This window comes from Acytostelium subglobosum (genome assembly GCF_000787575.1).
Source record: "Acytostelium subglobosum LB1 DNA, scaffold: scaffold1, whole genome shotgun sequence".
Taxonomy (NCBI): Eukaryota; Evosea; class Eumycetozoa; order Acytosteliales; family Acytosteliaceae; genus Acytostelium; species Acytostelium subglobosum.
In genome coordinates this window covers 616,286-628,658 of record NW_012236531.1, presented here as the reverse complement: position 1 = coordinate 628,658, position 12,373 = coordinate 616,286, and the positions used below count along the sequence as shown (strand labels likewise).

At 45.8% G+C, this 12,373-nt stretch overlaps 5 protein-coding genes across 5 annotated transcripts; 3 read left to right on the top strand and 2 right to left on the bottom strand.

Moving 5' to 3' along the window:
• Nucleotides 1–72: 72 nt before the first annotated feature.
• On the top strand, nt 73–2,868 carry SAMD00019534_002600 (hypothetical protein; the record flags this gene model as incomplete). The annotated part of the gene is made up of 2 exons (XM_012903693.1): nt 73–2,193; nt 2,257–2,868. The coding sequence occupies 2 exons, from the start codon at nt 73–75 to the stop codon at nt 2,866–2,868; spliced, it is 2,733 nt and encodes a 910-aa protein (XP_012759147.1).
• Nucleotides 2,869–3,044: 176 nt separating this feature from the next.
• Nucleotides 3,045–4,634, bottom strand: SAMD00019534_002590 (hypothetical protein; the record flags this gene model as incomplete). Its single annotated transcript, XM_012903692.1, has 6 exons — nt 3,045–3,249; nt 3,316–3,689; nt 3,761–3,834; nt 3,914–4,334; nt 4,411–4,541; nt 4,616–4,634. The coding sequence occupies 6 exons, from the start codon at nt 4,632–4,634 to the stop codon at nt 3,045–3,047; spliced, it is 1,224 nt and encodes a 407-aa protein (XP_012759146.1).
• A 774-nt stretch (nt 4,635–5,408) lies between these two features.
• On the top strand, nt 5,409–6,783 carry SAMD00019534_002580 (hypothetical protein; the record flags this gene model as incomplete). The annotated part of the gene is made up of 4 exons (XM_012903691.1): nt 5,409–5,439; nt 5,512–6,041; nt 6,119–6,302; nt 6,383–6,783. Coding segments are annotated over 4 exons (1,146 nt in total), but the record flags the coding sequence as incomplete, so codon positions are not given.
• A 148-nt stretch (nt 6,784–6,931) lies between these two features.
• SAMD00019534_002570 (hypothetical protein) lies at nt 6,932–8,763 on the bottom strand (the record flags this gene model as incomplete). The annotated part of the gene is made up of 2 exons (XM_012903690.1): nt 6,932–8,608; nt 8,704–8,763. 2 exons carry the CDS (start codon nt 8,761–8,763, stop codon nt 6,932–6,934), a joined length of 1,737 nt encoding a protein of 578 aa, XP_012759144.1.
• A 1,962-nt stretch (nt 8,764–10,725) lies between these two features.
• On the top strand, nt 10,726–12,136 carry SAMD00019534_002560 (hypothetical protein; the record flags this gene model as incomplete). Its single annotated transcript, XM_012903689.1, has 2 exons — nt 10,726–12,030; nt 12,116–12,136. The coding sequence occupies 2 exons, from the start codon at nt 10,726–10,728 to the stop codon at nt 12,134–12,136; spliced, it is 1,326 nt and encodes a 441-aa protein (XP_012759143.1).
• Between the last annotated feature and the right edge of the window lie 237 nt (nt 12,137–12,373).

Here is a 12,373-nt window from a genome sequence, read left to right as displayed (position 1 = left end):
GGTGGTGGTGGCAGTAACAGTGGAGGATACCGAAGACCGCCATCACCTAATCCCAAGTCTTATGGTGCACCAATGTACAATGGCTACAACAAACAACAACAACATCAGCAGCCACAACAGCAGCAACAACAACAACAACAACAAACGCTTGTCTATAAGGACAGAGACATGGACAATCATTACAGCGACATTGGAGAGAGGAACCAATCGCCCACCTACGAATCATTGTTGAGCAATAGCAAGCAGGTGTTATCACCCAATGGCAGCACAAACAGTATCAACAATGTCAACGGCAACAATTTGAACGGCAACAGCAACAACGAACGAGATAGAGATAGAGAACGCGATCGCGAAAGAGACGAGAGATCAATGGTCATTAGAGATAGGGAGAGAGAGCGTGAGAGGGAGCGTGAGAGAGAACGCGAGCGGGAGAGAGAAAGAGAGTGGGAGATACGCAGTCGAGAGGTCGTCAGAGATAGAGAGCGTGAGCGAGAGAGAGACAGAGAGCGTGAACGTGAACGAGAGAGGGATAGAGATAATAGAGATAGAGAAAGGGAGAGAGATAATAATAATAGAGACAGCGATAGAGAGGTGCCCAGGACGAGCGGGAATGTAGAGTCACGCAATGATAGACCAGCAAAGATCAATGACGAACATGAGCGAGTGGAGATAATGTCCAACACACAGGAGAACGACTCGATGTCATCTTCACCATCACCATCGTTACGCGCAACTGGCATGTCAACATCACTGTCTAGCTCACCGACTCAAGAACTGCCTAACTATCACAACAACAACAACGTCAACACACCAAGGCAATCATCTCCGAGCCTACTGACTGAGCGAACATCACCAATGATGCCCCCTTTGTCTCTGTCATCCCCTTCACTGCCCATGTCAACGCCACTGCCCTCTGTCAATGCTCATCGGGCCGCTCACACGCACAAGACCAACGAATCTATGCGCCCACCTTCCTCAAGCGATCCCGTGTCACCGATATCGCTCAGGAGCTCGCAGAGCATGACACCGTCGCGGTCCTCAGATGCGCTCAACAACCAGCAGCCACTGTACTTCCCCCACATGCCCACCAAGGAGCAGCTGATCGATCGCATGGAGGTCATTGACAATGAGATCACTTCGATCGAGAAGGAGATCAAGACCCACACGACCTATCTGAGTAAGATCGACACAATGATCGCCAAGCGCAACAAAGAGGAGAAGGAGGCAGCCACATCTTCGCAACAGACCAACAGCAAGAAGAAGAAGAAGAAGACTGTCGCGACCAAGCCCTCACTGCCGCTCAACTCCCCATCAAAGACCACCAACTCTTCTGCTGTCAGTGCCAATGCTACTGCCACCGCGCCGGTGGTTGTGCAGTCGAGCAAGACCATCAGCAGACTTGAGAATCAGAGTACGATCTACCAGGCCAACCAGGATAATGCACAAGAGGCCGACGACATGGTTCTGCAGACTTTTGATGGCGACGCGCCCTACCAGCGTGTGAGCGACTTCCCAATCTTCCAGGAGACGATTGACAACCACAAGAAGGTCAAGAACAAGCTGGCGATGGCAATCAAGAAGCAGAAGGAAGAGTTGGGGTTGTACAACAGGAAGCTGGTTATAAGGTATCTCAATGGAATGGACAAGTACAAGAAGAAGCTTGAGGAGGAGAGCAACAACAGCAGCAATGGTAACAGTAGTGCGGGCAACGGCAAGAAGAAGTCTTCGAGTCGACCATCGGCCAGGACGCCACTGCGGGCCGTGACCAGATCACGACGTGTGTCGGACGCAGTGCACAGTGAAGCCGAGTTCATCGAGATCATGGATCAGCTTCGCGAGCAAGACGAGTCGGATCCAGTATGTAAATTCACCAACATGAGCGCAGTGGTGCCGCCAATGATTCCACAACACGAGCGAGACATGCTGTACATCAACTACAATGGTCTGATCGAGGACCCCATTGCCGTCGACAAGGAACGAAGATCCCTGATACAATGGACCGAGGAGGAGAAGGACAAGTTTGTCAAGAAGTATCTGCTGTACCCAAAGAAGTTCGAGAGGATCTCAACATTCTTTGAGAACAAGACACCTGAGGACATGGTTGTCTTTTATTACAACAACAAGAAGAAGCTGGACCTCAAGGAACAGCTCCAGCAGAATGTTCTAAAGAAGAGGACTGGAAAGAGAGGAACAGTAAGTACTCATGAACTTACAAGTGCCCTCCCCAAGCCTATTAACTCATATCCAATCAATTAGGGATCACACAACTTCTTGTCAACCAAGAGTACTACTGTAAAGAATGACAAAACATCAACTGCGACAACATCAACGACTACGACTACGACCACGACTGCGACACCAATGACACCTGCGCCACCAAGCAGGTCAGCGAACAAACAAAAGGCACGCGCCTCGAAGCAACCAACACCAGAGGTGACGATTGATGCAGACAAACTGTCAGCACCGCCCACGCCTCGACTGACGGCCAGGGAGCAGATCCTTCTGGCCATCTCCACTTCAGCAGGTGGCGCCGGCACCAAGGAGACATCGCCAACATCGGTGAGCAGCACAGCAGTGGTCACGCCGCCACTTACACCCTCGATCAGCGGACAGGCGCAGTCACCCGATGCCTCCACAGAGACACGGTTCTCGTGGTCACGCGAGGAGCGAGATTCTTTCAACACGGCCTACAGCAAGTACGGCATGGACTTCAAGGCGATCGCCGATTATCTCAAGACAAAGACACTGAATCAATGCCGCAGCTACTACTACAACTCCAAGAGGAGGTCGTTGAGGCATGATGACAACAGCATCAACTCAAAGAAGAAGTCATCCGAGTCTGAGGAGTCAGAGTCCGACGACTTGTAGCCAATCAGTCAGCCCAACATTGGATCATACATTCATTCCATTCGCGTCTGCCTGTAATTGTATCATCGATGATGGACGAAGTGTCAAAGCATTGTCCACCAATAAACACCACTCGAGTTGTGTGTAAACCATTCGTTCATTCATTAGACTGATTGATTGATTGATTGACAGATGTATTACATGTTGGCAAGGTTGGGGATAATACCCTCGTAGATGTCAATGCCACGAAGATATGTCTTCTCGTTGAGGAACTCATTGTGGTCGTGCAAGAGAATGGGAGTATTGTTGATTGGAGAGAAGCCAAATGCTGGGATGCCCAAGTTTCTAATGAACCTTGAATCAGTTGCTGCAGGGAAGATCTCTGGCACCAACTTTAGTCCCCTGTATATCGCGAAAGATTAAGTTAGCGACATGTTGTGACGGAAGACTGGTCAACTTGTAACTTACATCTTGTCACATGACTCTCTGAAGACAGTCCACCACTTGAGGTCTGGATCATTCAGGTCGGTCAACTCATTCTTCTCGGTGTAGTTGGCAAACTTGAAGGAGAGTCCCTCCTCTGATGTCCACTCTCTGATCTGATCCAAGAATGATTCGAGGTTGACAGTTGGAGGTATTCTAATGTCAAAGCCAGCTTCGGCCACTGTTGGAATGACGTTGTAGCTGTAGTTGGGGAAGGGTCCCTCACCAACGCCTGCCTTCAACACAGTCAAGTTCAATGTTGTAACATCGCCTAGCTTCTTTCCACACTCATGATGTCCCTTGTGCAACAGATCGAATTGATCCTGACGGAACTGCATCATCTTGTTGATAGTCCTCATCTACATAATATGTTTGAATGTATGAGTGCCATGCATGCCAAGCATCCGGATGTTGTCCAAACTATACTTACCAACTTCTCAACAGCAGTACCCTCAATGAATCTTGATCCATGTCCAGTGTTTCCCTCGGCAGTGATGTGAATCCCTGTATGTCCACGAATGATGGATTGTCAGTCGCTTGATCATCACTCAAACATCCAACTACAATCTGATTGATGACTTACACCAAGGTGCTCTCTCTCCGTAGAAGACTGTGAACTCCTCGGTTGGCGAGGCCAGACCTTCGTCAATGACCATGCCCACGTTCAACTCCCTGAACTTGTCAGTCTTGACGAATGGCTCCATTCCATTGCTCGCTCCAATCTCCTCATCGGGCACATAGGTGAGGTAAAGGTTACGTCTGAACTTCTTGCCACTCTTGATGAAACGATGAGCCACCTCCAAGAACTGAATGGCCACGCACTTCATATCTTGAGTGCCTCTGGCATAGATGTCGCCCTTCTCATCCTTGTAGGCATCGAATGGGTTTACCTTCCAATGATCGAGTACAGCAGGCACAACATCAACATGTGCATTCAACAACACTGATGGCAATGTTGGCTCGCTACCCTCAATCTTCATTATTACAATTGGTAATCCAGTTCCCTTGATTGATTGATTGATTGATGGGAGTCAGTCCTCCTTCTCCTCCGCCTCTTCCTCCTGTCTTGGTCTCACTCACATTGTAGACCTCACACTGCAGACCATATTGTTGGGCCTTTTCCACGAGGAACTTGGTGGATGCAGTATAGTCTGGCTTTGGGTGATCTGTCCTGATCCTCAGGAACTCTCTAAAGACTGTAACTGAACTGTCTGTCAATGTATCATTTAGTGAGTATTAGTTTGAGTGAGTGAGGGCCAAGTAAGAACTAGTTAACCCAACCTACTCTCTTGTTCTTGTTGCATTGTATCTGTATTATTATTATTATAAGTAAGTAATGTAATAATGCAAAGTAAGTAATGAACTTAACATAAATGTTTGTTTAGATGAACAATTTCAATTTCATTTCAGGTGATGGGTGAGTTGAGTCCTGGACCACAAATATCTCTTTTTGGTTGTCTTCAGGGTTGTTCCCAAATGGGTTAATACAACAATATGGAGGCTTGGGAAAGGCTTTCAAACAGATGGAGCCAACATCATGACATTTCAGTTCCAGTTTAATAATGCTGATGGTGATCGTTTCAAACTACAAATGCAAACAATCAATCACCATTAACTGAACATAAACATTAATATAACAACATTCAATCAATCAATCAATGTATCGATGTGACAAAAAAGAGGTAGAGATAGAAAGAGTTATACATGAACAACTCTGAAAATAACTCACTTGCACAGTAACACTTGTTATGATTAGGGGTGTGTTGATGTCAAGCAACCTTGTTCCCATTGGGCCAACACCTTTAAGTATTACTATCTGAATGAGCAAAGTACTATTCCTTGCAAGATTGCAAAAAAAGTGGATACGACCTTGTGGACGAATCAAAAAGAATGGAAGAGGGAAGGGAGTGGGGGTTGTCGTGTCTCTGTGTCGGTCTGCAAACAAACACACATCCCAAAGTATCTTGCCCATGGTGGTTACCAAACTTAACTTAATTAATCGAACTCTGGTCACTCATTCAATCATACATTCATTCTTGTTATATTATTTATACAGATAACAATCAATCAAACAAACAATGGGATCTGAAGAAAGAGATAAAGAAAGAGGTATGCTCATTCAGGTGAATGAATCAAATTGAATGAATGAAACTAACTTCAGCTGAACAACAATAATAACAGATGCAGAGGCAGGTATCTCAAGCAATAGTGACACTGGCAATCCAAGCATTATAAGCCCAGTCAATAGTGGACCAAGTTATAATACAAAGTTGTTGATGAGTGTTGGAGGCATCATGGGATTCTTTATATTTTATGGTGTACTTCAAGAGAGGATCATGGATCAACCATACGATATCGATGACAAGGGCAACAAGGTGTTCTTCACCGATTCGACATTCATCGTGCTGTCCAACCGTCTATTCGCAGCAATCATCGCCGTCGTCATTGTTATGTATCGTGGCGAGTCTGTAAAGAATGTTGCACCACTTCACAAGTATCTGGGCGTGTCTCTGTCCAACTTCTGCGCCACATGGTGTCAGTACGAGGCACTCAAGTACGTCAACTTCCCCACACAGACCCTTGGCAAGTGTGGCAAGATGATGCCAGTCATGCTAGTCGGTACCTTCCTCAGTGGCAAGAAGTACTCCTTCAAAGACTACGCCATCGCCCTGACCATCACCTCTGGTTGTATGATCTTCTTCATGACTGGTGTATGTATTTCAACTTAGCTAGCACATTTACTCGCGCTAACCCTTGCCCTCGCCTTTGCCTCATTCAATCAATCAAGAAAATCTCCTCCAAGGATGAGGACGACTCAAGCACCATCTATGGCCTGTTATTGATGGCCACCTATATGTTCTTTGACAGCTTCACCTCAACCTTCCAGGAGAAGATGTTCAAGGGATACACAATGTCCACCTACGATCAGATGATCTATGTAAACTCATTCTCAGCCTTAATCTCACTCTTTGGTAAGGTCCCAATCAATCACATGATCAATCAATCACATGATCCCATACTTACATCGATCATTACCATGACCAACAAACAGTGTTGATCGTCAACAACAGATTGTTCCCAGCATTGGAGTTCACTATGCAGTACCAGAAGCTTCTGTACGACTCTACGATGCTGTCAATTTGTGCCAGTCTTGGTCAGATGGTCATTTACTTCACGATCAAGGAGTTTGGAGCATTGATCTTCTCGACGATAATGGTCACCAGACAGGTGTTCTCAATCGTGCTCTCCACAATCCTCTTTGCACATCCATTGTCCAACCTACAATGGATTGGCGCCATCATTGTATTCGGTACACTCTACTACAAGGCCGTAGAGGATCAAAAGAACAGAAAGGCAGGTGGAGGTCATGGCCACTCGCACGGTGGCAGCAGCCATGCTCACAAGTCCGACAACTTGGTCGACAGCAGCAGTGGCAACAGCAGGCAACAACAGTAATATTAGTATTAGTAGTAATAATAAAAGAGCATCAGGGCATGTCCCTATGCCAACGATTCACAGACAAACACAACTCACTAGCTCAATGATTGATTGATTGATTGACGATGATCAGTAAGTACAACACGAGTTATTATTACTTCATTTATAGGATGAACTTTGGCTTTCTGTTTGGCTTCTTGAAGTCTGATTGCCAGGCCTCGAAACCACCATCGGTGTAGGAGGTGGCACTGGTTTGTCCGGAGGTCTGTCCGGTAGTTTGACCGGATGTGTCGGTGGTCTGGCCAGAGGTTCCAGTGGTCTGTCCGGTGGTTCCGGTTGTCTGACCCGATGTTCCAGAGGTGGTGGTCTGTCCAGATGTTCCGGTGGTCTGGCCTGAGGAGGTGGTGCCTGATGAGCCGGAAGCGCCGCTGGTTGTTGTGGTAGTGGCAGAGGTAGCGGTCTGTCCAGAAGTGCCAGTGGTCTGACCCGAGGTAGTTCCAGAGCCAGAGGTTCCGGTGGTCTGTCCAGAGGTCTGGGTTGTGCCGGAGCTGCCTGATGTGGTGCCTGATTGGGTGGTGGTACCGGTTGTGGTGAAGCCAGAGGTAGTTCCCGATGGACTGGTTGTTCCCGAGGTGGTGCCAGAGGTAGTGCCGGAAGTAGTTCCAGAGGTAGTGCCAGACTGGGTGGTCGATGAGGAATGTGGGCCGGAGGACGAGGAGTGTGGACCGGAGGAGGATGAATGTGGACCAGTTGATGAGGTGTGTGGGCCGGATGATGATGGTCCTGAGGAGGATGGACCAGATGCTGAGTGTGGACCGGTGGATGTTGGACCCGAGGATGATGGTCCTGAGGTTGAGTGAGTGGCTGGGCCAGTGGATGTTGGTCCCGATGAGGATGGACCAGATGTCGAATGGGTGGCTGGGCCGGTGGTGGTGTGAGTGGTGGCAGTAGTCTTGCCAGTTGTGGTGGCTGTTGTAGTTGTTGCTGGGCCGGTGTGAGTGGTGGCTGTGGTCTTGCCAGTGGTGGTGGCTGTCGTCGACGAAGATGATGTGGTGGTGGTAGTAGGTTGCTCAGCATTGGCAACATAGATTGTGAACAGTCCAAAGACACCCTTGATTGGATGAGTGTTGTTATAGGTGGCCCTGGTAATATATGATACGCCAGCCTGGATTGAATCAATTCCCTCACAATCAGACATGGAGAGAGCACCCTCGACCATCGTTGGAATCGACGAGCACAGCACAATACCAGTGTCATTGTTGATGAATGACAAGTCGACGATACCCGGTGAGCCAGAGGCCAGGAAGTACGCGGTGTTCATGTTCTGGAGCCACTTGGCACTGCTGAACTGGACAAAGAGGCCGCCGCCGCCTGGAACGTTGAACGAGGAGAAGTTGGCCGTGGCCGACGACGCCGAGCGGATCACGGGGATCGAGGTGGTCTGAGCGCTGGGTGACCACTTGAAGATGTAGTTGACGCTAACATTGCAGTTGGTGAAAGTGTCCACTGAGAGGTAGCTGACGGTGATCGAGGCGCTGGTGCCGTTGAGCAGCTGGATGGAGTACGGCGAGGGCAACACCATGGGCTGGGCGATGTTGGTCAAAGTGAATGAGACGGCCTTGCGTGTGGTTGGCTTATTGACGGTCAGATCAAAGGTGAGCACCTTCAACACTGATCGATCGTATATCTTTTTGCTGGTGTCATTCAAGAACAACACCTGGATGGCGCTAATGTCGGCGCCACCAGCTGGCAAAGGTACATTTGTGAATGTTTGAGTGATTACCTTGCTAACCTTAACCTCGCCCAATGGCAAAGTGTAAGAGAAGATTTGGTCTCCAAACTAATATTGAATTGATTGATTGAATGGAATACGTGAGTGAGTTAGTGAATTGGAGAAGACGAACGATGATGTGAATGAATGAATGAATGACTTACAGCGATGGTAGCAAATGATGCCAAGACCAGAGTAAAGATTATTGCAAACTTGTTAAACATGATGTAACTGTATACAATACACAGAGAGTATTTATATAATTATCTTGCAAGATGGAGTGATTTGATTGACGAATGAGAGTATCATGATGTCTTTGTTTGGGCAACATCAATCATACACTCAACTCACACCATGAGAACTTGATAACGACAGTGAGTGTATCTTTGATTACATTCATAATTACGGACTGCCCATCACCTTGAGCTTTGAGCTTGAGGCGCCCAACCCTGTAAATGAGGATGGATAAACTTGTATGTTTGAGGTGAAGGTCGTCAAATATCTGTAAAAAGATGGAAATATCTCTTTTTTGGTGGATACTAATGTGCACATCTTGAGACCAATAAGTATCTTTGTCTCAAAGAGATATAAAGTATGCAAGCCCAATGAATAATACAATGAAGTCTCGAACAAAAGTCACATTGACTATGCCATCTCCTACTTTCTTGGAACTAAACCAATCCTGGTTGTCAACTTCACACCAGGATGGGTTTAATTTCATCTTTGAAGTTTGAAGTCCGTAATTAGTTGAGATGAAGAAGTAGAAGTGAACAGAGAGAGAGAGAGAGAGATGGACGCATCACATCCATTAAAGAGTGTTGTATCACATCTTAGGATATATAATAGAGATTATTGTCAACCTGGTATTTGTCGTAATCTATTAGAGATAGATCAGTTCAAAGATGCTGTCAATCAAACATTGTCAAGACAAGATAGAGTTGATGATAATGATGAAGTCAAGTCATACATTGTTCAATACTTATTACCTTTGATAACAAGAGTGAGTAGTCCAGTCGACACCAATTCAACAATCTAAGTAACTAACAACTCAAACAAACCATGTAGATACTTGCCAACCGACAACATATTGTTGATAAAGTGTTTGTTTGTGTTGAGCAGTTACTATGTAACTTGGTGTCTGATATGTTCGTTGGTCTGACAGAGGATGGACGTAGACTAAAGTCCAATGCTAGCCTGTTGGACCAAGCAATGCACTTGCTACACAAAGCCACAGTGGCTCCACATTGGTCATACTTAGTCGTGATCAACTCGGGCTTTATACGCATGATACTTGCTCAGCCACAATGTCCATTCGATCAACTATTCAATCTTTATACCAAGTTAATGACGAAGTATCTTGACTGTCCAAACTGCTTCAGCTCCATCTCCTCAGCCTTTGGAGTTGACCGAGTGAATCATCAATTCATTCAATTATTGGTGTCCAATCAATCAAACAACCTTTCCAATGCCATGCTTAACCATCTCATCAGTCTGGCCACCATCTCAGACCAGTCATCACACTTGATAAACAATGGACAAGCAGTGTTTAAGTAAGTTGATCATTCGTCAATTCTTCGATGAATGTACTGACCGTGGTCCAGTCTTTTAGTCTCAACTAGGCTCACTGGAGAACAGCTACATACACATGCCAATGGCATATCGAGTGTATTGACATTGTTGGATCATATTACAAAGATGGATATCAACAAAAGATGGTTGGACTTATTACAAATGGTCCACATTCAGACAACTCATTCATTGTGTTCCAATCACACATTCAATCATCCGTACACTCATTCAACTCATGCTTCCAACGACTCAAGAATGTACACAACAAGAATACACTCCTCAAACTGGTGGGCAGTACATTCTCCAAGTATTATTTGGAGGTTGAAGAGCATATATTCAGACTACTTGGATCAAATGACAACTCAGCCCTCCTGCTGCTTGATGGCATCATTCATTGTCTCAACATGGATGTGGGTTTGAGACAACGATTCGTTGATCGAGTGTCCAAACTCAAAGTATCCTACTCAAGTGGACAATCAGATGATCGAGAGATTGCACTGATTACTCAATCATTTATCACACTTTATGAAAGGTCCAACAAGAATACATATCAATTGTTTGAGATGGCCATGGCTCAATTGATGAACATCAAGCAGTGTAGACAACATCAAGAATATATGACACTCACGGAGAATATCGTCAGGAATTATTCCGAGGAGACCAAGAAGTTCTTGGCAAACTACCATCACATTCATAGGGAGACGAGCAATGGACACTTCTTCATCATATGTAACGCATCAGGTTACCTTGACAATGATATACTCGATCGTGTATTGGTGGAGTTCCACAGGAAACCAAGGCCAGAGTTACAACTGCTTATCAATTCAAGTTGCAATGTCTTAGCGGCATGGGTGTCGCTCATAGACCTGTTGGCTCCCAATGACCTGCCACTCGATAAGATGAACTCAGTGATCAATGGCTTGGTCGATGACATGCTATTGAGTGTAGGTGACATGGTCCGGTCTACACTCCCACTCTACTCCATGTACTATATCCTCAGGCGGTTCTACTGCTTGCAGCTCCTGTCCTCAACCCCATCGACGTCATCACAAAACAAGTACAAGTACAAAGTGATCAAGCAAATATTGATTGAACATGTGGACACAACATGTTTGGACAGGCTCAAAACAGCCAGACAAGAGTTCAAACAATTCAAGATGAACTCATCAGCAAGAGAGTGCGTCATTAGTGTTGCCTCGAAATCGTCATCGACATCATCCTTGCCCAACCCTACGCTTCCATCAATAGTACATGAACACATAATTGATCACCTTGTGTTGGATAACAGTGACTTGCCATTCAAATCAACATTCTTGGTGTCGTTGGCCACGGTCTCCAAACATTTTCTCAAGTCAGTCAGGAGATCAGTGTCCAACAATGTGCTGCAAACACTTGCCATGCGCTCAATGATCAATTACATTGGCTCGAACTACTGTCTGTGGGCCACACCACCTCTCCACTTGGACTACAACAGCATCAAACACATTCCAGATGAGCACATGCCCACATGCCTATCAAGGCTTCAATCATTGATCATTGCGTTTGGAAAGATGTTCAGAGAAGATGATGATAGTTTCTTTAGAAGTGGTACCTTTCCAGTGTTGGAAACGCCTCAACTCAGACACCTCAAGCTTGTAGAGATCGATCGTATCATATACCAATACCGATACCATTCAGGACAAGTTACCTTCAAGGAATTAGAGTCACACAACATGGCCATGTACTACCAATGGCTGTATCAACATTACATCACACCAAACCCAATGTTTCAAACGATTGAATGCTCATCACTCTCCTTGGAAAACCCTCAACAATATATGTGTGTGGCTCGAACCAGTGATGGGCATGGAGATAGCAAGGTGGATATATCATGCGAGCTAAATATACATATAATGCAGCTTGTAAATGAGATTGACGACGTGGTAAGCAGTCGGGACTCATGTTCACACATCAGCTCGTTAAGAATTAGGATACCATCCAAATACGATCACTTTCCAACACATTTAGCGTATCGACTATCGAATCTAAACAACATATATATGATCAATGACCGGTATTATCATTCATTGCCTGAGCAATATGAGGCCACCATGTTATTATTATTCGAAAACAATTCCAAACGGTTGGACACATTGACCCTCGCAACAGAGTACCCTAGGGAGATAACAAGTTTACTTCCAGTCGAATGTTGCTCGACAACAACATCAATAAGTAGATTCAACTATATACTTATGGATTGTTGTACAATCATCAGGATGGATTTAG